At 43.9% G+C, this 24,164-nt stretch overlaps 1 protein-coding gene across 1 annotated transcript in view; it reads left to right on the forward strand.

Annotated features, from left to right (window-relative positions):
• The window catches only part of LOC132404473 (phospholipid-transporting ATPase VD-like), a 134,519-nt gene that overhangs the window by 79,211 nt on the left and 31,144 nt on the right, over nucleotides 1-24,164 (forward strand). The window contains exons 4-5 of the mRNA XM_059988632.1: nucleotides 3,892-4,086; nucleotides 21,409-21,613. Of these exons, the coding sequence (XP_059844615.1) occupies nucleotides 3,892-4,086; nucleotides 21,409-21,613 (400 nt within the window). The remainder of the gene's footprint in view (nucleotides 1-3,891; nucleotides 4,087-21,408; nucleotides 21,614-24,164) is intronic.

Genomic DNA, 24,164 nt, shown 5'->3' on the forward strand with positions numbered 1-24,164 from the left:
AGGCACATACAAGCTTTGTATTCTCAAACTTTTGTTTTCAAAGGCCCCCCACTTTCCAAGTATATCTTTGCCAGAAAACAGCTTGTCCCAATCAGCACTTGCCAGATCATTTCTGATACCATCAAAATTGGCCCTTCTCCAATTTGGGATCTCAACCTGTGGACCAGACCTATTTTTGTGCATATTTACTTTGAAACTGATGGCATTGTGGTCACCGAATGCAAAGTGTTCCTCTGCACAATCTTCCGTCACCTGCCCTGTCTCACTCTCTAATAGCAGATCCAGTTTTGCATGCTCTCTTGTTGTGACTTCCACGTACTGAAGAAAGAAACTTTCTTGAACACATTTGACAAACTCTATCCCATTTACTCTTTTTATAGTATGGGATTCCTAGTCAATATATGGAAAGTTTAAATTATCTGCTATGACAACTTTATGTTTCTTGCAAAAGTCTGTGATGTCTTTACAAATTTGTTCCACTAAATCCCTAGTACTGTTGGAAGGTCTCTAATATAGCCCAATTAATGTGGTCATACCTTTCTTTTTTCTCAGCTCCACTCATAACATATCACTAATCAAGTTTGCCAGTCTGTCCTGATGGAGCACTGCTGTAACATTTTCTCTGAATAGTAATGCCACCCTGCCTCCTTTAATTCCTCCCACTCTGTCACATCTAAAACAATGGAACCCTGGAATATTGAGCTGCCAGTCCTACCCCTCCTGCAACCAAGTCTCACTAATGGCTACAATGTCATAATTCTAGGGTTTGATCCAAGCCCTGAGTTCATCCACCTTTCCTACGATACTTCTTGCATTGAAGTATACACAACTCAGAACACTAGTCGCACCGTACTCAACCTTTTGATTCCTGACTTTGTCTGTGTTCTTACCAACATCTGCCTCCACAACCTCTCCATTTACTGCTCTGGCACTCTGTTTCCCATCCCCCTGCAACTCTAGTTTGAACTCCAAGTTTCCTTGGCTCTAGGTTAAGTCAATTACATGTTAATGATTTTAGTAATATTATTCAAGGGCAAACTCCGTGTTTGATATTACTGGCACAGCTTAGCTTTCTTAAGCACATGTTTGGCAGCAGAACAGAAAAGTAAGCTTTGTTTTTCATTCTGTAAATTAACTGCGGTGTTTCAGCCCAAACATCAACAGTTCCTTTCTTCTCACAGATGCTGCTGGACCCACTGAGTTCCTCCAGTGGGTTATTTGTTGTTCTAATTTCCAGCATCTGCATTCTGTGGTTCCCTCAATGATTTGCCTTTTCCTGTTGTCTTTAACCAATGCTTCAGGCAACATCAGTGGGACATGACATACAAGTGAATTAAAAAACACTTTCATCATTGTAGCATCATTTAGAAATAAGATTTGAATAGGAAACACTAGGGAAAAACTAATCCAGAACTCAGCAGACACCTGCATTCATTCCACTGATCCACTTGTTCCTCCCCAATCGCAGCTGGATATCTGTGATTTGTGACTAGTCTCACTTATACTGTGTCTCTACAATCTGCCTGGTTTGTCTTTACCTTTTAACTTCATTGTCTGACGTTGCCACTAGGAATCTCATCGTTTCTCCCTGACCATTCAGCATGTCACTAAATTTTTATGTCATCTCTTCTGTCCATTCATGACAGCTTGAACTATCTGTATAGTATTTTTATCACAAATAAGACAAAATAACTGGAAATCAAATGTTAACACTGTTCCTCTGCCTGATCTGCATGAGTATTTCCAGCATTCTGACCGGGAAAAAATCAAAAAATCAGAGATACAAAGAGACTTCGGAGTCTTTGTGCAGGTTCACTTGAAAGTTGAGTCAGTGATTAGTAAGGCAAATGTAATGTTTGCATTCATTTTGAGAGAACTAGATTATAAGTGCAAGGATGTGATCCGGAGGCAATAGTCAGACCGCACTTAGAGTATTATGAGCACTCTTGGGCCCCTTATTGAAGAAAAGATGTGCTGGCATTGGAGAGAGTCCAAAGGAGTTTCACAAGAATGATTCCAAGAATGAAAAGATTACCATATGAGGAGCATTTTCTGGCACTTGTGGGAGGATCTCATTGAAACCTATGAAAGGCTTTGGTAGAGTGGATGTGGAGAGAATGTTTCCTATAGCAGATAAGTCCAGGAATAGAGCCTCAGGATAGAGAAACATCCATTTAGAACAGAGATGAGGAAGAATTTCTTCAGCCAGAGATCAGAATCAGGTTTATTAACACCGGCATGTGTCAAGAAATCTGTGAAATTAATTGCCTCGGATAGCTGTGGAATTAATTCATTGAGTAAATTTAAAGCAGACGTTGATATGTTTTTGATTTGTCAGGTTGTCAAAGGTTACAAGGAGGAAGCAGGAGAATAGGAATTGAGAAGGATTATAAATCAGCATGATGTAATGGCAGAGCAAACTCAATGGACTGAGTGCCTAATTCTGCTTCCATTTCTTATGGTATTATGGTCTTAATTTATTTCACATGTCCTGAATATGCTTGCTATTGCAGTAACTTTTGACATTTTTCTCATCAATCATGTTAATTTTTTAAAATTTTCTTTGTAGACATTTAATATGTTCTTTTCTCAGCAACTATATTCTCTTGATGAATCTTAACAGTGAATGAAGTTGTCTTGATTGCCTTTTTGTACTCCAAAACTGATTGTTAATTTGTATTCATTGGCACTTTTGTATTACGGGATATCACAGCTGCATTGAAACTTTTTTTCCCCAGCTAATATGCACATATTCACAAGATGGAAGCTACTGACGTTTAAATTATATGTACTTCTATGTGCAAGGATCCACCTCATGGTCATTAGCAGCAGCATTTTCATCAAGAGCAGGCTTTAGAGTGTTAGTCTTTAAGGATCTCTTAAAGAATGTAGAGAGGCTGGCAGTGAATGTGAAAATCTTTAGAAAATTGGACTAAAGCAAGCCCAAAGATTAATATTTTGATTAAGATGTATAATGTATGTTTGCTTGAAATTAACCATTAATCATCATTTTTGATAAAATCACTGCATTTTTGTAGTGCAGGTGACTATTCAAGCTGTGATGCTTTTTTTGAGCAGTGTAATCAGTCCCATTCAGGCATGATTTCTCTATAGTTTATGAAGTATTCTTAAATCCCTATCCGATTCCCTTTTAAAAATTAGGTCATATGTTTTAACCACTGTGACAAAGAGCAAATTCCAGATTGTAAATCTATATGCCTTTTTCTTTGAAACACAAGCTGAGGGGAACTACTTGCCTCTATTTAACCTCTCTGATCTTATACACCTTAATACAATCTCCCCTTAAACAACTTCTGCCAAGAATACCTCAGCTTCTCAAGGAATAACATTGAAGTTTTAAAATCATTAAAGTTAAAGTTCTTATGTTTGAATGCATTTTAATGGCATTAATTTTAATGGTTTCTATATTTCTCTGAATATCAATAATATTCTCCTTATTTCTCTAAATATCAAAAATCCATATCCAGGTATGAAAACAAACCATGGTTCCAGCAGTGAACTTCAGAGAACAGCAGAATCTATCTTCTATCTGTATGGACCATTTGCCATGTCAGTTTTGCCAGCTTCTCTTTTACATAAAACTTGCAAAACAGCTTTTGAACAGCACCTACTTAATTTCTTTAATATGCCTTCTCTGCTATTTGTCAAATAATTCAGGTAGGTTAGTCATTTTTTTTGTAGGCTGGTCCAGATTTCTCAGAATGCCCTTTTTTTTTCTCCAGTGATAATTATTTCTAAAATATTCCTTGCAACCAAAACTGAATGGACCGGCCTGTAACTGTTTAGTACATTCTTGTACTTTGTATTCAACAAGAGTATTACATTCCCATTTCCTTTCTTTAAATTTTTATAATCTTTACATTCTTTCAGAGCTGCAAATCTTTACTTCCTGTTTCTGGTGATTCTGAATTGGGTGCCATCAGTAGAAGCATTTCAAAAGGAGATAACGATGTTGCCATTGGTGGTGGTTCTTGCAATTATTGCAGTTAAAGACGGGATTGAAGACTACCAGCGCTACAAATTTGATAAACAAATAAACAACCGAACAACTAAAGTTTATGACAAGTAAGTCAGCAGTTTTTCTTTTTATCAATTTGGTAGAAGTATTATGGGCCTTGAAGTTTTTGAAGGGAGGTGTTATTAGCTTGAAGAATGTTTCAATGAGACTTTATAGCTGAGCACATTACTTATAAAGTGCCTTAGGAATGGATAGTGAAAGCATTATAGTAAAACTGCATAAGCATGACTGGTTTGTGAAGTTAATCTGTTATTTTATTATTTCCATGAATATCAAGATTCAAATGTCTAATCTAATAGCACTAGATTTCAAAAGCAATGATTCAATCTGATAAAGGTGATAAACACAATTAATATAATCTTATCTTCAATCATTGTTGCATTTAAAACCTTTAAAGCAGAACAAAAATGAGTCAACTTCTATGCCATGTCTTATTTGTTGAGAAAGTAAATTATTTATAATTTTCAATATTTAAAAAGAAATTGCTTAGTGAGGTCCCTCACTACTCTCCCACCTCCACTATCACCGATGGTCTGCACCACACTTAATGTTGACTACCAGCTACATGCCTGTTGCTGTTTAATCTAAAAATACAAACATATTTTGCATTAATCTAAAACAGCCAAGTATTTTCCCAATTCCCCAGTCTTTTGGTCAGCCAGCCTACAGCAGCGAATGAATAAAATTTTCTCTATGCAAACATTGGAAAACTAAAGACATTTCCCGGTTCCCATCACAGTGACTATTTCTCAACCACCAGCTCCATCTCTATTCCTAATAATGTCAAAATCTGAACCAGACTGGAATGAGGTTTATTTGGGGGTATTAGTAGATACTTTATTACAAACAAAATGTATTTGCACAATTGTGTTCAGTGAATCTTGCAGAAACTTCATGGTTGCTGGAAATATCTGTGTTATAGCCTTCTCTATATTTCATCGTCCTTCAGAGAAAATGAGAATACTGTATTGCAATTAGTTATCAATGTCCCCTCTAAGGTGCATGCGTGCTCACATCGCTTGCTACTAGTGGACAAAGGAATTTAAACTGCACACAAAAGGTTTTCATCCTCTACAATGTTGGCATGTTAAGTATATTTCACAATTGTACATAGTCACATTACTTTTTCCTTATTCTGATGCAGTTGGTGTTGATAATTTGGAGTTTGCGATGATTTATCTGCAGATTTTAGAACTGACTAATTTCTACTGTCGTTATTGAAGAAATTATTCAGTGCGCACATGTTGTTGTCACTGTGCAAAAAAAATTGCACAGCGCATGATTTTTGCGCACGGTGCTCACTACAAATTAGAGGGAATATTGTTAGTTACATGATTGCATTCCCAGCTATTATACATTTAATACATTTTTGTTTGCCAAAACAAATTTTAGAAAGTAATTTTATAACTTACCTACTTTATTTTTTTGCTATTTCAGAATATTTTAAACTATTTTTGAAATACTGAGATTCTTCCACATGACAGGAATTGCCATTCATTGTCCCCTTGCACTTACCTAATCCAAGCGTGGAAGGCCAGTCTTCTTTAACATTGGCAACTCGGACTGCAGCAGCATACCTGAGGAACAGCAGAATCTCTGCACAATTCTGGGTGCAATAGAGATGGTCTGTCCCCAAGGACTTTTTGCTGTTTAAAAATCCCTAATTCCAGCTTTAGAACATAAAATAGAACAGCACCGGAAGTGGCCCTTTGACCCATGCTGTTGTACTGGACCAAATAAGCTAATGAAGCCTAATAGCGCTAAACCCATGCATCTACATGTAATGCATATTCTTCTATTCTCTGCATATTCGTACCTATCAGAGAGCCTCTTAAAATGCCTCTATCTTAGCTCCTCATTCACCACACATGGCAGTGTAAATGAGGCACCACTCTCTGTGTTTAAAAGAAAACTTGCTCCTCATGTCTTCTTCAGACTTCTCTCTCCCCCCCCCCCCCCCAAATGCTTGCCACCTGATATTGGACACTTGAAACCTGGAGGTAAAAATACTGTCTGTTTTATCTTCGGCTCCCATAATTTTATATATTTCTATCAGGTCTTCACTCAGCTATTACCACTTTAGAGGAACAACCCTGCTTTGTCCAACCTCCCCTTAGTGTACCTGTTCTTTAGTGTAGACAGTATCCTGGTAAATCTCGCCATAGCCTCCACATCTTGAGAGGTTAGTGCAAAGATTGCAAGGACCCTAGCAGAGCTCTTTAAGATGTCCTTAGCCACAGGTGAGGTGCCAGAGTATTGGAGGATAGCTAATGTTATTCTGTTTAAGAAAAGCTCAAAGGACAAGCCATGAAATTAAAAGCCTGACATCAGTGGAGGATAAGTTATAGGAAGATATTATAGACAAGCACTTTTCTCAATGAACATTCTGGAATGCCGCTTCCTGTTTCCATTGGAGTTTCCATTCCATTTTCCCCAGTTTCTCCTGCCTTTGCTCAGTCTTTCCCCAAGGTCATTGTGAGATTGCAACAACTCCTCCCATCCTGTCCGATACCAGGTTGCCCAAACTTGTTCTGTCTGCTGGGTTTTTTGTTGTTTTTCACAACATTCTCTGTAAATTCCAGAGATTATTAGCGTAAATATCCCAGGATATCAGCAGTTTCTGAGCTACTCAAACCATCCTGTCTGGCACTAACAATCATCCCATAGTCAAAGTCTCTGAGGTCACATTTCTTCCCCATTCTGATGTTTGGTATGTACAACAACTGAACCCTTTGACCATGCCTGCATGCTTTTATGCATTGAGTTTTTGCTGCATGTTTGGCTACTAAGATATTTGTATTAACTTGCAGATGTACAGGTGTACCTAATAAAGTGGTTACTGAGTGTATATCAATGACTTAGCTTGGGCCAAATGTCACATTTGCAAATTTGCTGATGATGTTAAATTCATTTGCAATGTGAGTAAAGGTAAAGATGGATATGGAGGAGCTTCACAGGGACATAGACAAGCTGAGTGAGTGGGCAAGAACATGACAACAGGAATACATTGTGGAAAAAAGAGATTATCTATTCTGGTGCACATAACAGAAAATCAGTGCATTTGTTAGTTGATATGAAATTGCATATTGTTGATGTCCAAAGCGACTTGGGTCTGCTTGTACACAAGCCACTGAAAATCATCATGTACATACAGCAACGAATTAAGAGGGTAACTAATATGTTAGCCTTTATTATTTGAGGACTTGAATATAGGAGTAAGGACATCTTCAAAGCTCAAAATAAGTTTATTATCAAAGTACATATATGTCACTATATACAACTTTGAGATTCATTTTCCTGCGGGCATACTCAATAAGTCAACAATAGAATAATAACTATAATAGAATCAATGAAAGACTGCACCAACTTGGATGTTCAACAAGTGTGCAAAAGACAACAAACTGTGCAAATACAAACAGAAAGAAATAATAGTAATAAGTTAATGAGCAATAATATCAAGAACATGAGATAGAGTCCATAGGTTATGGTCAATGATGGACCAAGTGAAGTTATCCACTTTGGTTTAAGAGCCTGATGTTCGAGTGGTAATAACTCTTCCTGAGCCTGGTGGTGTGTGTCCTGAAGCTCCTGTGCAGCCTTCCTGATGGCAGCAGCAAGAAAAGAGCATGTCCTGGGTGGTGGGGTTCCCTGATGAAGTATGCTGCTTTCCAGCAACAATGCTTGATGTAGAATGTACTCTGTGGTGGGGAGGGTTTTTACCCGAGATGGAATGGCCATATCCACTTTTGTAGGATTTTCCATTCAAGGGCATTAGTGTTTCCCTATCAGGCTGTGATGCAGCCAGTCAATATACTTTCCTCTATATGTCTAAAGTTTTAGATGTCATGCTGAATATACGCAAACTCCTAAGGAACCAGGGGTACTATCTTGCTTTCTTCATAATTGCACTTGCATGCCAGGCCCAGGACAGGTACTCCAAAGTCATAACACCAAGAAGTTTAAAGTTGCTGACCCTCTCCACCTCTGATCCTCCAATGAGAACTGGCTCACAGACCTCTGGTTTCCTACACCTAAAGTCAATCTCCTCCTTGGTCTTGCTGACATTGAGTAAGATGTTGTTATTATGGCACTACTCAGTCAGATTTTAATCTCCCTCCTATATGCTGATTCATCACCTCCTTTCATTTGGCCTATGACAGTGGTATCATCAGCAACCTTGAATATGTCATTGGAGCCGTGGTTAGCCACACAGTTATAAGTATAAAGTGAACAGAGCAGGGGTTAAGCACACAGCCTTGTGGTGCACCTGTGCTGCTGGAGATTGTGGAGAAGACGTTGTTGCCAATCCAAAGTAACTGGGGTTTGCAAATTATGAAATCAAGGATCCCATTGCACAAGAAAGTATTGAGTCCACGGTCTTCATGCTCATTAATTAGTTCTGAGGGGATGCTGGGTATTGAAAGCTGAGCTGTAGTGGATAAGGAGCATCTTGATGTATGCATCTTTCCTGTCCAGGTGTTCCAGTGTTGAGTGAAGAGTCAATGAGATGATATTCTGGTCATATTCTGCATGGAGTTCGGTCACCAGTGGAGTGCCTCAGGGACCTGTTCTGGGACCCTTACTCTTCGTGATGTTTTATAAATGACCTGGATGAGGAAGTGGAAGGATGGGTTAGTAAGTTTGCTGATGACACAAAGGTTGGAGGTGTTGTGGATAGCGTGGAGGGCTATCAGAAGTTACAGCAGGACATTGATAGGATGCAAAACTGTGTTGAGAAGTGGCAGATGGAGTTCAACCTAGATAAGTGTGAAGTGGTTCATTTTGGTAGGTCAAATGTAATGGTAGAATCTAGTATTAATGATAAGACTCTTGGCAGTGTGGGGATCAGAGGGATCTTGGGGTCAGAGTCCAGAGGACGCTCAAAGCAGCTGCGCAGGTTAACTGTGGTTAAGAAGGCGTACGGTGTATTGGCATTCATCAATCGTGTAATTGAACTTATGAGCCAAGAGGTAATGTTGCAGCTATTTAGGACCCTGGCCAGACCCCACTTGGAGTACTGTGCTCAGTTCTGGTCGCTTCACTACAGGAAGGATCTGGAAGCCATGGAAAGGGTGCAGAGGAGATTTACAAGGATGTTGCCTGGATTGGGGAGCATGCCTTATGAGAATAGGTTGAGTGAACTCAACCTTTTCTCCATGGAGCAACGGGGGGTGAGAGGTGACCTGATAGAGGTGTATAAGATGATGAGAGGCATTGATTGTGTGGATAGTCAGAGGCTTTTTCCCAGGGCTGAAATAGTTGCTACAAATGGATACAGGTTTAAGGTGCTGGGGAGTAGATACAGAGGAGATGTCCGGGGTAAGTTTTTTACTCAGAGAGTGGTGAGTGCGTGGAATGGACTGCCAGCAACGGTGGTGGAGGCGGAAATAATAGGGTCTTTTAAGAGACTTTGGATAGGTACATGGAGCTTAGTAAAATAGAGGGCTTATAGGTAAGCCTAGTAATATCTAAGTTAGGAATATGTTTGGCACAACTTTGTGGGCCGAAGGGCCTGTATTGTGCTGTGGGGTTTCAACATTTCTATATCTACTCTGGACCTGTTGCTCTCATTTGCAAATTGCAGCATATCCAAATCGCTTCTCAGGCAGGAGTTGATTCATTTTAACGTCAATCTCTCAAAACATTTTTTGGCAGCGCGACAAGGTCCTAAAGAAGCTGGCGGAGATCCTAGAGACTTGTAGGTGGGATGTGAGAAGCAGCCTTTTCCCAGCGAGATGACTAACCCCACTGGAAGTTGCAGGGGGTGGCTGCGGACCTAAGGAGGTGCAGAGCAGGAAACCTCTTTCTGTTAATTTCATTCAAACCCTGCCACAACTCTGGACTTCGTTGATTCAAGTTTAGTTGAGGTTGGGGATCATGAGTTTGACAAAACTGCCATGTTAGAGCCCACCAAGAGTCTTTCATGAAAAACACACCTCCACCTTTTCCCTTTTCCAAATCGACAGTTCAGTTCATCCTGTGAATCGAGAACCCTATGAGTTTGATCAATGAGTCTGGTGTACTGGGAGTGAGCCACATCCCATTCAACATTGAACACAACAATCTCTCATTTCCCTTCGATACAGCAATCTTGCCCTCATCCTCAATTTTGTTCTCCAGCGACTGCACATTTGCTAACAAAATGCTGGGTAGAGGGTGGTCTCATCCCTTTGCATTTCAGCCTGGCTGGGAGACCCCACTCCTGCTTTGCTTCTGACCATGGCAATGAACCTTCCTCCACTTAAAGGTGCTGTACCTGCTCGGTTCACCAAGTGCTTCAGAAGATCATGAAATCTGCAGATCATAAAACTGATTTAAAAGTACATTCTTCAAAGGGAATTTGCATGCAGCAGATTACAGTGAGAGTAATTCAAAACAGGTGTATTTAGAAGTATTGTACGTATCCTGTAGAACATTGCCATGGTTCACTAGTGCCATCTTGTATTAACTATTCTAACATCTTGTTATAATTGTACAGGAAAAAAAAGATTGCTGCTGGAGTATTGTGTATAGTTATACTTCCCAACCAAAAAAAAGAATGTATTTGTCATTGAGGAAATACAGACCAAATACAGTCAAATATTTCAGAATGGTTCCCCTTGAGGCTGATTTGGAGAGGGATTGAGTAAATTGTATTTAGTAAAGTTTAGAGAAATGAAAGTTCTCATCAAAATATGCTGAATTCTAATAATGCTTGACAGATGGGATTCAGGGTGAATGCAATCCCAGCTGATGAGATTAGGAACGAGAGGCACATTTTCAGCATAAGAAAAGGGCCACTTAGAATTGAAATGAGAAATTTCTTCTCTCAGAGGGTACTGAATTTCTGGCTGGGGAGTCATTGTGTTCATACATATCAGAGATTGATAGCTTGCCAGACATAAAGGGCATCAGGGAATATGTGAGTAAATTTGGAAATGCCACTGAAGTAGAAAGTTGGTCATGATCTTCATGAATGATGATCTTCTCCTGCTCCTATGTTCTTGTGTAAAGAAACACACATACTTAAGCACTTTCAAATTTACATCATCAGGGGCCAGACTCTTGTGTGTCTAATAAAAATGTGAGTTGGCTTGCAAACATTGATAGTATTTCTCAATCAAATAGATCTGTAGAGCCATGTAGCACAGGAACTAACCCACCATGTCCATGCCAACCATAGTGTTTGTAACCCCCTGGATCGCCTCAGGCTCGCTCAGCTCGTTCTCGTCTAGGGGGAGCAGCCTTCGGCCCCGCCAAACTGGGTAATCAGCTGGTGTGGATGCTGTGTGATGTCCCCACCTCGCCCAAAAACAGACAGTACACCATAAGCGATTAAATGAGTACAATTTATAAAGGTTACTATAACTAAGTGATTAATAACAATACAGTATATATGAAGAGAAAAAATAAAGAAAAGGCGCCAAACTTATCAAAGTCCAAACCACTTCGTGCACAACCGTTGGAGCTCAATTACTGAAGTCTTCTGGCCACCATTCGATCCCCTCCGAACTCCTCGACTCGCAGCTCAGGACCCTCTGAAGTGGTCAACCAAGCACTTCTAGCTTCATTCCCCCTCCTCGGAGTACCTCCAGGCCTCGGACCCCCGCTTGGGGTCCGTTCCTCACCCAGCTTACAGCATTGCGTCCTCTCTCTCACCCCCTCGCGCTGATCTGCCCAAAAGCCCGTCAACAAAAGCTTACCGACTCTGAAGAAAGAACATTAATCCCCATTTGGTTTACAAAGGAATACAATTCTCCCAGCACGCTCTCGCAACAAAGAAACATTCCTGCTTTTAACAAAACAAAGAAACCCTTTCCCAACAGTAACAAAGAAAAAAGAAGAAACCCCCTTTACATGTACTTTTGTGTACTAATCGCATATAGTTATACAGTCATAGAGCACTATAGCACAGAAACAGGTTCTTCGGATAATGTAGCCCAAAACCAACTGTTAATTTGCCTAGTCCCATCAACCGGCAGCTGGACCATAGTCCTCCATATCCCTTCCAACGATGTACTGATCCAAACTTCTCTGAAGTATTGCAGTTGAATCTGCAATCACCACCTCCATGTGGCAGTTCGTTTCACACATTCCCCTTTGAAAGAAGAAATACCCCCTCCATTTCCCCTTAAAGATTTCATCTTTCACCCATGTCCTCTAATTGTTGTCCTCAGGGTAAATGCAAGCAGGCTCTAACAAATCTCCCTTCATTCACCTACCATTTAGGGAAAAGTGTCCAAACCTATGAAACCTTTCCCTATAACTTTGGTCCTCAAGTCCCAGCAACATCCTTATAAATTTTCAATGTACTCTTTCAGTCTTATTAGTATCTTTCTTATAGGTAGCTGACCAGAACTACACATGATACTCCAAATTTGGCATCTCCGGTCTTATACAACTTCTACATAACAACCCATCTCCTATATTCATTGCTCTGATTTCTGAAAGCTAATGTGCCAAGAGCTCCCTTTTCGACCCTATATACTGTGACACCATTTTCAAGGAATTGTGAATCTGTATACATAGATATTACAGCAGTCCTCAATGCACTACCGTTTATTGTGTCTTACCCTAGTTTATTCTTGCAAAGTGCAATACCTCATATTTGTTCACATTAAATTTCATCAGCCATCTTCTAGCCCATTTTTTCTACCTGGCCCAAAGCTGGCAAGCTTTGATTGCCTTCCTTATCTACCGTGCCCCCAATCATGGTATCATCCACATTTGTTTATCCAATTTAATGTATTGTAGCGGTGTGCTACAAGCAGCGCTAAAATTACGACACGGAGTCGGTAGCTGCAGTCGAAGGAAAAACTTTATTCGAAAACTTCAGCCTCACTTTTAAGCCTCTGTCAACCGGCCCCCCATGGCGAAGAGGCTCCAAAGCTCTGTGCTCGCAAACCCCCGTAGGCTATCTAATTGTGAGTCGGTTCGGATACGCTAGGAAATGAGGCGCTACATAACCCCCCCCCCAGAACCGGCGATACACCCCCCAATGTCCACAGCCTGGGCCAGAACCTGCTTGGGAGGTCGGCCTCTGCGCCGAGGCGCCGGAAACTCGGCCGGTTGCGCCAGGTCCACATGGGCCGGCTTGAGGCGGTCCACCGTGAAAACCGCCTCCTTCCCCCCAACGTCCAGCACGAACGTGGACCCGTTGTTCCGGAGCACCGTAAACGGCCCCTCGTATGGCCGCTGCAGCGGTGGCCGATGCCCGCCCCTTCGTACAAACACAAACTTACAGTTCCGTAGGTCTTTGGGTACGCAGGTCGGGTGCCGCCCATGCTGTGAAGTGGGTATGGGGGCCAGGTTACCGAGCTTCTCGCGAAGTCTGCCCAGGACTGCAGCGGGTTCTTCCTCTTGCCCCCTCGGGGCTGGTAGGAACTCCCCGGGGACGGCCAGGGGCGCGCCGTATACCAACTCGGCCGACGAGGCGTGCAGGTCGTCCTTGGGCGCTGTGCGGATGCCGAGAAGGACCCAGGGAAGCTCGTCCGCCCAGTTGGCTCCCCGCAGGCGGGCCATGAGGGCCGACTTCAGGTGACGGTGGAAACGCTCCACTAGCCCGTTCGACTGTGGGTGGTAGGCAGTGGTGTGGTGCAGCTGAGTCCCCAAAAGGCTGGCCATAGCTGACCACAGGCTGGAGGTGAACTGGGCGCCTCTGTCGGAGGTAATGTGGGCTGGTACACCAAAGCGGGATATCCAGGTGGCGAGCAGGGCTCGGGCGCAAGATTCGGAGGTGGTGTCGGTGAGCGGGACCGCCTCTGGCCATCTTGTGAACCGGTCCACGATAGTCAGGAGGTAACGCGCGGAGCGCGACACTGGCAAGGGGCCCACGATATCCACATGAATGTGGTCGAAACGCCGGTGGGCGGGATGGAACTGCTGCGGTGGGGCTTTGGTGTGCCGCTGAACCTTGGCCGTCTGGCAGTGCATGCACGTTCTGGCCCATTCACTGACCTGTTTGCGGAGACCGTGCCAAACGAACCTGCTGGAAACCAGCCGGACAGTTGTCCGGATGGAGGGATGCGCCAAGTTATGAATGGAGTCGAAAACACGTCGCCGCCAGGCTGCGGGGACGACCGGACGGGGCCGGCCGGTGGCGACGTCACAGAGTAGGGTCCTCTCACCTGGGCCCACGGGGAAGTCCTGGAGCTGCAAACCAGAGACCGCAGTCCTGTAACTCGGAATCTCCTCATCTACCTGCTGTGCCTCTGCCAGTGCCTCAAAGTCTACCCCTTGGGAAAGGGCATGAACGGTAGGGCGAGAGAGCGCATCCGCCACGACATTGTCCTTACCCGAGACGTGCCGGACATCCGTTGTGTATTCAGAGATGTAGGACAGGTGGCGTTGCTGGCGGGATGACCAGGGGTCGGATGCTTTCGTAAACGCAAAGGTAAGCGGTTTGTGGTCCGTGAACGCGGTGAAGGGCCGACCTTCTAGGAAGTACCTGAAATGCCGGATTGCCAGGTAGAGCGCCAACAGTTCCCGGTCAAAAGCACTGTACTTGAGCTCGGGTGGCCGCAGGTGTTTGCTGAAAAACGCCAGGGGTTGCCAGCGACCAGCGATGAGCTGCTCCAGCACCCCACCGACTGCCGTGTTTGGTGCGTCCACTGTGAGGGCGGTAGGGGTGTCCATTCTGGGATGCACTAGCATTGCGGCGTCAGCCAAAGCTTCCTTCGTTTGAACGAAAGCGGCGGCGGACTCCTCGTCCCAGGTAATGTTCTTGCTCGGACCCGACATCAGGGCGAACAGGGGGCGCATGATCCGGGCAGCTGAAGGGAGGAAGCGGCGGTAGAAATTGACCATACCTACGAATTCCTGAAGGCCTTTGATCGTGGTGGGTCGGGGGAAGTGGCGGACCGCATCTACCTTCGCGGGCAGAGGGGTTGCCCCGTCTTTAGTAATCCTGTGGCCCAGGAAGTCAATGGTATCAAGTCCGAACTGGCATTTGGCAGGGTTGATTGTAAGACCGTACTCACTCAGTCGGGCGCAGAGTTGACGGAGGTGGGACAGATGCTCCTGACGACTGCCGCTGGCTATGAGGATGTCATCCAAATAGATGAACGCGAAGTCCAGGTCCCGTCCCACCGCGTCCATTAACCGCTGGAACGTCTGTGCGGCATTCTTCAGGCCGAACGGCATGCGGAGGAACTCGAAGAGGCCAAACGGGGTGATGAGAGCCGTTTTGGGGACGTCGTCAGGATGCATCGGGATTTGATGGTACCCTCGGACAAGGTCGACCTTGGAGAAGATCCGGGCGCCGTGCAGGTTTGCCGCAAAGTCCTGAATGTGCGGCACAGGGTAGCGGTCCGGTGTGGTAGCCTCGTTCAGCCTGCGGTAGTCGCCGCACGGTCTCCAGCCCCCCGTCGCTTTGGGCACCATGTGCAGGGGGGAAGCCCAGGGGCTGTCGGACCGCCGGATGATCCCCAATTCCTCCATTCTCTGGAACTCCTCCTTCGCCAGTCGGAGCTTGTCCGGGGGAAGCCGCCGAGCACGGGCATGGAGGGGCGGTCCCTGTGTCGGGATGTGGTGCTGTACGCCGTGCCTGGGCATGGCTGCTGTGAACTGCGGTGCCAGAACCGATGGGAACTCCGCCAGGACCCTGGTGAAATCGTTGTCGGACAGCGTGATGGAGCCGAGGTGAGGGGCTGGCAACTGGGCCGCGCCCAGGGAGAACGTCTGAAAGGTCTCGGCGTGTACCAGTCTCTTCCTGGGCAGGTCAACCAGCAGGCTGTGAGCTCGCAAAAAATCCGCACCCAGAAGCGGTTGGGCTACGGCGGCCAGTGTGAAGTCCCACGTGAACTGGCTGGGGCCGAACAGTAGCTGCACCTGACGGGTGCCATAGGTCCTTACTGTGCTGCCATTCATGGCCCTCAGGGGGGGACCCGGTGCCCTGCTGCGGGTGTCGTAACTCGTCGGAGGTAAAACGCTGATCTCAGCCCCAGTATCGACCAAAAACCGGCGTCCCGACCTTCTATCCCACACATACAGGAGGCTATCCCGATGGCCAGCCGCCGTAGCCATCAGCGGCGGCTGGCCCTGGCGTTTCCCGGGAACTTGCAGGGCGGGCGACAACGGCGGGCTTCTGCGCCCCACCGCTGGTGGTAGAAGCACCAGTGTTCATTGGGCCGGGGGTTAGCGGGCTCTGCGGCTGGGCCTGGACTGGTTTGCTGCCGGGAGCGTGGCTGGGAGATCTGTGCGATGGACGCCCCGCTCACCTTTTTGGCGTTCCACAGCAAGTCCGCCCGGGCTGCCACCGTCCGGGGGTCACTGAAATCCGCGTCGGACAGCAGCAGGCGTATGTCCTCGGGCAGCTGCTCCAGGAATGCCTGCTCAAACATGAGGCCTGTGTGTCCCTCGGCCAGAGACAACATCTCGTTCATTAAAGCCGATGGAGGTCTGTCGCCCAAGCCATCCAGGTGCAGTAAACGGGCAGCCCGCTCGCGCCGTGAGAGTCCGAAAGTCCTGAGGAGCAGGGCTTTGAATTCCGTGTACTTGCCGTCTGCCGGGGGCGACTGTACGAACTCCGCGACCTGGGCAGCTGTGTACTGGTCGAGGGAGCCCACCACGTAGTAGTAGCGGGTGTCTTCTGAGGTGATCCGGCGAACGTGGAATTGGGCTTCGGCTTGCTGGAACCATAGGTCCGGGCGCTGTGTCCAGAAACCCGGCAGTTTCAACGAAACCGCATGAACAGAGGCGGCGTCGGTCATTTCTGGTCCAAAAATCGTTTGGACCGTCGGGGTCACCAATTGTAGCGGTGTGCTACAAGCAGCGCTAAAATTACGACACGGAGTCGGTAGCTGCAGTCGAAGGAAAAACTTTATTCGAAAACTTCAGCCTCACTTTTAAGCCTCTGTCAACCGGCCCCCCATGGCGAAGAGGCTCCAAAGCTCTGTGCTCGCAAACCCCCGTAGGCTATCTAATTGTGAGTCGGTTCGGATACGCTAGGAAATGAGGCGCTACAGTATTATTATTATCATCAATATTACAAACAACAGACTCCACATTAATCCCTGTGGCCTCCAATCAGAGGCACAACCATCTACCTCCGCTCTCTGGATTCTCCTGCGAAGCCAATTTTAAATCCAGTTTACTACCTTATCCTGAATGCCAGGTGACTGAACATTTTTGAATAGCCTTCCATGTGGGACTTTGTCAAAGGCTTTGCTCAAGTCCATGTAGATAATGCCCACTGCCTTTTTTTCATCAACATTCTTGGTAACTTACACAAAAAAATTTATAAGTTTGTATAAAGTTTTATGGTTAAACTTTATGGTTAGATGTGACCAACTATAGCACACATAAAGCTGTGTTTTTATCCTTAATCAGGCCCTTCCTGTCCAAATACATATATATACTATCACTTAGAATACCTTCCAATAATTTACCCACTACAAATATTAGGCTCTCAGGCATATAGTTCTGACAGTTTTTTTTTGAACAATGGAACAACATTAACTATTCTTCAGTCCTCCAGAAGCTCACTTAAAAGAGTGTTTTAAATATCTCTGCCAGGCCCCCTGTAATTTCTTCACAAGCCTCCCACAAGGTCTAAGGGGACACTTTGTCAGACCCTGGGAACATATCCATCTTAATTTGCCTCAAGGCAGCAAGCATTTCATCGTTTGGAATCTGGATATGGTCCACGACTTCACTATGGTTTTGCCTCAGTTCTATAGAATCTATGAGCATCTCCCAAGTAAATACAGATACAAAAAGTCCATTTAATTTCTCCCCCATTTCTTTTGACTCCATGCATAGATGACCACACTAATCTTCATGTGGACTAGTTTTGGCCCTTACTATCCTTTTGCTTTTAATATATCTTTAGAAACCCTTGGGATTCCCCTTCACCTTGTTGGCTTGAGCAATCTCATGTTTTGTTTTAACCCATAGATTGTACCTAGCCTGCTGAATTCCTCTGGTGATGTGTGTGTGTTGCTTTATTTTCTAGCATCTGCAGATTTTCCCTTCTTTTAACCCTCCCGATTTCCCTGTTAAGTGTTCTCTTGGATTTTGTATACTCCTCAAGCACCTCATTTCTTCCTTGCTGCCTATATCTGCTATGCACCTCTTTTTTAACTAGGATTTCAATATCCCTTGAATACCCAAGGTTCCCTATACCTGTTAGCCTTGCCTTTTGTTCTGACAGAAACCTACAAACTCTGTACTCTCAAAATTTCAGTTTTGAAGCCCCCCCTACTTACCAAGCATCCCTTTGTTAGAAGCCAACCTATCCCAATCCACTCTTGTCAGATCCTTTCTGATAAAAATCAAAACTGGTTTTCTCCAATTTAGAATCTCAACCTGAGAACCAATTTTATCCTTTTCCATAAGTACCTTGAAATTAATGGATCAGCAATCCGGATCATAATGTGGATTTGCAAATTCACAGATGACACCAAGATTGGGGTTGTAGTGGACAGTGAGGAAGGCTATCAAAGCTTGCAGTGAAAATATTGTAACTCTGGGATAAAAAAACATAAGCTGTCTGCTCTATCCATGCCCCTCATAATCTTATAAGCTTCTATCACATGTTCCCATGGTCTCTGTCGCTCCAGAGAAGCAATCCGAGTTTGTCCAGCCTCTCCTTATAGCACATACCCACTAATCCAGGTAGTATCTTGATAAAGCTCTTTTGTTCTGGACTATCTGGAATGTAATGCAGACAAATGTAAGGTGTTCCACTTTGGGAGGAACAACCAGGATAGGTCTTACTCGGTAAGTGGCAAGGCACTGGGGAGTGTGATAGACCATAGGAATCAGGGAATACATCCATAAAAATGGGATCACAGGTTGATAAGGATGTCAATAGAGTTTTTGGCAAGTTGTCTTTCATAAGTCAATGTGTAAATATATTATTCACATATAGTTAAAAGAGTAATGCAAAAATGGAAATAAACAAGTGAAGTAGTGTTAATAGATTCTGTGTCCATTCAAGAACCAGTTGGTAGTGGAGAAGAAGATGTTCCTGAATCATTGAGTGTGTGTCTTCAAGCCTCTGTACCTCCTTCCTGATGGTAGCAATCCTGGGTGATGGGGATCCTTAATGATGAACATCGCTTTTTTTTTGAGGCATAACTCCTTGAAAATATCCTGGATACTATGGAGGCCCATGATGGACCTGACTAAGTTTACAACTCTATGGAATTTACTAAGATCCTGTGCTGTAGCCGCACCCCCCCACGCATACCAGATGGCGATGAAGCCAGTCAAAATGCTGTCTGCAGTACATCTGTGAAATTTGTGTTTTAGGTGACATACCAAATGTTCTCAAACTCCTAATGAGATATAGCTGCTGTTGTGCCTTCTTTATAGATACACTGATATGTTGGGCCCAGTTTAGATCCTCAGAGCTCTTGACACACAGGAACTTGAACTTGCTCACTCTTTCCACTTCTGTTCCCCCTATGAGAACTGGTGTTATTCCCTTGTCTTACCCTTCTGGAAGTCCACAAACAGTTCATTGGCCTTATTGACACTGAGTGTAAGGTTGTTGCTGTGACACCACTCAACTAGCTGATACAACTTCCTTCTGTATGCCCTCCGTCACCATTTGAAATTCTGTGAGCAGTCTTCAGAAAATTTATAGATGTCATTTGAGCTGTGCCTTTCCACACAGCCATGGGTGTAGAGAGAATAGAGCAGTGGGTAAGCACACATCCCAGAGGTGCGCCAGTGTTGATTGTCAGCGAGGTGGAGATGTTGTTTCCAATCAGCACAGGTTGTGGTTTTCCAGTTAGGAAGCTGAGAATCCAGTTGCAGAGGGAGGTAAAGAGGCCCAAGTTTTGGAAATTTTCAATCATAACTGTAGGAATAATTATGTTAAGTGCTGAACTGTAGTTAATACACAGCATCCTGACATAGATATTAGTATTGTCCAGGTGATTAAAGTTCATGTAAAGAGCCAATGAGATCACGTCCACCATAGATTTATTATGGTGAGAGGGGTTAAGTTCAAAGTAGGTGTGTGGGGTGAGTTTTGTTTACAAAGGGAATGATGGGATCCTGGACTGCTTTACCAGAGTAGTTGTGGAGGCAAATACAACATACTGTAAGTGATTAAGCAGCTTTCAGGCATTTGAATATGCAGATTATGCAGTCATATAGACATTGTGAATGGCAGAAGGGGTTCAGTTGGACATTTGATTATTAACTTAATTAGTTCACCACAACATTGTGTCCATCTCCCACCCCACATCCTCATCACATTCTACAGGGGTTGCATTGAGAGCATCCTGAGCAACTGCATCACTGCCTGCTTCGGAAATTATACCATCTCGGATCACAAGACCCTGCAGCAGATAGTGAGGTCAGCTGAGAAGATCATCAGGGTCTCTCTTCCCACCATCACGGACATTTACACTACACGCTGCATCCACAAAGGAAACAGCATTATGAAGGACCCCACGCCCCCCTCATACAATCTCTTCTCCCTCCTGCCATTTGGGAAAAGGCTCCGAAGCATTCGGGCTCTTACGACCAGACTATATAACAGTTTCTTCCCCCAGACTGTCAGACTCCTCAATAACCAAAGCCTGGACAGACACCTTGCCCTACTGTCCTGTTTATTACTTATTGTAATGCCAGTACTATTTTTGTGCACTTTATGCAGTCCAGTGTAGGTCTGTAGTCTAGTATAGCTTTCTCTGTGTTTTTTTTTATTACTTGGTTCAGTCTAGTTTTTGTATTGTGTCATGTGAACCATGGTCCTGAAAAACATCTCATTTTTACTACGTACTGTACCAGCAGTTATGGTCGAAATTATAATAAAAGTTGACTTGACTTGAAGGGCCTGTTCCCAGGTTGTACTGTTCTATGTTTTTTTCCAAAATTACTCACCCATTCATACTCCATTCACTTGCTTGGCTTCATTCCTTAAGATTAGCCTAGCATTGCCCTGTCCCTAGAATGACTGTATATGTACTAGTAAAAATGGTCTCTAAATGCACTTTAAAAATTACACTCTGTCTAATTCTTTCAGTTAATATTGGGGAAGTTGAAATCATCTACTTCTACAGCTCTATTCCACTTGTACCTCACTTGTAACATAACGTCATTACAGCCCTGCTGATCATGACAACACATGTAAAAACAGCGTGCTTTAAATGCCACTTCTAAATTGAGCTTGACTGGTATCGAGAAAATAGTAACATTTGTCATTTAGGATTTGAACAGCCACTTTGCATTTCCATTAATCTGTCTGCTTCTGATCAGAGCTTAAGATTTAGTTTCATTTTATGTGCCAACAATTGACAATTAGCTTCATTTTTACAAGTATGATATCTCACTTTCTGGCACTGTCAAAATACAACAACGCTAATGGTAATTATGAGTTTCAGGTAAACCCTTTTTGTTTAACTTGGACACTAATATACTTGTCATTCCAGGCAAGCAAAAAAGTATCGTTGGAAATGCTGGAAGGATGTTCGTGTAGGAGACTTTATTCGATTAACTTGCAATGAGATCATCCCAGCAGATATGGTGTTGCTGTACTCCACTGATGCTGCTGGGATCTGCCACATTGAAACCTCCAATCTGGATGGAGAGACAAACTTGAAGCAGAGACAGGTGGTGAAGGGATTCATGGAGCTGGTAAGGCATTTCGCTGAGATAAAAAAAACCACAAGTACAGTAAACCTGTTCAATCACTCCTACATTTGCTTGTAACTCTAATGGTTTCAGCTAGGTTATGTGAGCTGACTCTGTGGCCACATCATCCTTTTGCTTTCACTTGGCTCCTAATGTCAAAGAGACCTTACTACTGTGGATGCCCTGTGAAGCAGAGCAGTCTGAATGCATTGACTAATCCTTAGGAAGAGTATCTGAAATCCCAGCCTGAAGGCCAGTCCAGTGGACTTCCAATGGACTGGATTGTCAAAATCCTTTTTTTCTATTTATAGTATCTATTGATTGGAGGTTTGTAGAAACCATTGGTGCCATTATACCAGCATCCCCTGGGTTTCTGGGAGATTGTATTACCAGAAAATAGTGCACATCACAACTTACCATAATGTGGATTCATATCATCTGCAAATGCATCGGGAGACATAAGCTGAAAAAAAATGTTCATATACTTTTTTCACATAAATTCTGTCAGTGAATTTTGTTCAATATCTCAGATTTTTGGATAGTAATTTGTGATATCTGTAAGGATGAACTGTTACTCAAATGGCTGTAACACATGGATTTTCTGTACTTTAAAATTAAGAACACTAATAAATTAATTCTAAAACACATTTACCTCTTGATTAATATGTACATTATACCTTTAACTGCCTTTTTAGTGTAGGTTGACAATCCCATTGAAATGAATGGAAGCAGTTAAGCTAGGGGACCAGACAGGAAGTGATCCAAGCCCTCAGTGTGATCATTAACCTTCATTGGACCTGTTTCCTGAGCCAATGGTTGCAGGGGGATGACAGATGCACCACCATCTGACTTTCAGCATGTTCCATATTTCCACACCAGTGCATTGGTGGCCTTGGAATGGCAGCTAAAAAATCAGAGTGATTCAGACCAAGGATTCTTGCTTGTGTAAAATATTTAAGATCAGTAATTTATGTCTGAGTTTCAATGCTCTGGATTCTGATTGAAGTCAGTAAGGGAATGGTGGCAAATCATCACCAATCAACTTGTCAAGATTTTACAACCTTTTTCTCATTAATTCTTTGTCTATTACTTCTGCAATCATGTATTAACAGCGAGAGATTGCTTGCACAAGGAATAGGGCCTTCAATGTAGCTCTAATTCCAGCATGTTTCCTTTGAGCATATGCAGGGAATAGAATTACCTACCATATTGTCGAAGTTAATGGATTTTTAAACCCTTTTCTCAAATTCCAAGGCTATCGAAAGAAGTAGACCTTATTGACGAATGATTTTATTTATTTGATGATTTATTTTTAACAATCAATATTTATCATTTTTAAATTTTTAAAATTAGTCTTGAATGTTTCTGAATGCCCAGTGTGGCCTCCGTTAGCCGTGGTCGACCATTGGTATTGCACCTTTGGTAGTCACTGGTTTGTCGAGCACCGTCGACTGTGGCTATTGAGGCCAATCCCGGAACGGTAGGCTCTGCCACAGTTGCTGCATGTGTAGGGCATTGTGGTGTCCACTGTCTGCTGTGCTCTCCATTTAGCCCTCCGCTCTTCAAACTGACTCAGGATAATTCTTTTGCCTTGTTCTAGGTGTTGCTGAAGAGTACCTGGCCATTTGTTGCCGTCATCTGCTGTATTCTCCCAGCACTCTGTATTGATTTTTAAGGCTTTCATGTCGAGCTTGCAGAGGTCCTTGAAGTGAAGCTGGGGTCTTCCTCTTGCCTGTTGCTAGTTCTCCATAGAGGATGTCCTTTGGCAGTTTACCATCCTTCAAACGACAGACGTGGCCCAGTCTGCATTGTCTTAAAAGCGTGAACATTGTGGGAAGTACAGCGCGGGAGAGGACCTAAGAGTTTGGAACTTTGTCTCTCCAGGTGATGCCGAGGATGTGGCAAAGGCTACGCAGATGAGAATTACTGAGTTTCCTCTCCTGTTTGGAGTTGATGGTCCAAGTCTTGCTACTATGCAGGAGGGTGCTAATAATGCATGCATTGTACACAGCAGTCTTGGGCTTTGTAGCGTGTTTCGGATTCTCCCAGACCCAAGAGGAGAGACGAGCAAGGATCGATGCTGCTCTGATGATATACCTAATGATCTTAGCATCGAAGGAGAGAGTGTTGCTAATAGTCGACCCCAAGTATGTGAACTGATGGATCACTTCTAGGTTGTAATTGTTGATGGTAATGACTGGTGTCTCCACTACATTCTGGGCAAGGACATTGGTTTTCTTTAGGCTGATGGTAAACCCGAAATCTTTGCATGCCTTAGAGAAGTGGTCCATGAGAGTTTGTAGTTGCTGTTTGGTGTGCAAGGTTATAGCAGCATCATCAGCAAAGAGCATGTCATGTATTAAGATCTTTCGCACTTGATGTGCACGCAGATGCCTTCTGTCGACATCCCAAACACGTGCTTCAATAGCAGAGAGAAGAAAATGCTGAATAATTTTGGGGCCAACATGCATCCTTGCTTGACTCCACTACAAATAGCGAAGGGTTCTGATGAGCTGCCATTGTACTGAGCAGTAGCCCTCGTGTCATCATGGAA

Source organism: Hypanus sabinus, chromosome 14 (genome assembly GCF_030144855.1).
Source record: "Hypanus sabinus isolate sHypSab1 chromosome 14, sHypSab1.hap1, whole genome shotgun sequence".
Taxonomy (NCBI): Eukaryota; Metazoa; Chordata; class Chondrichthyes; order Myliobatiformes; family Dasyatidae; genus Hypanus; species Hypanus sabinus.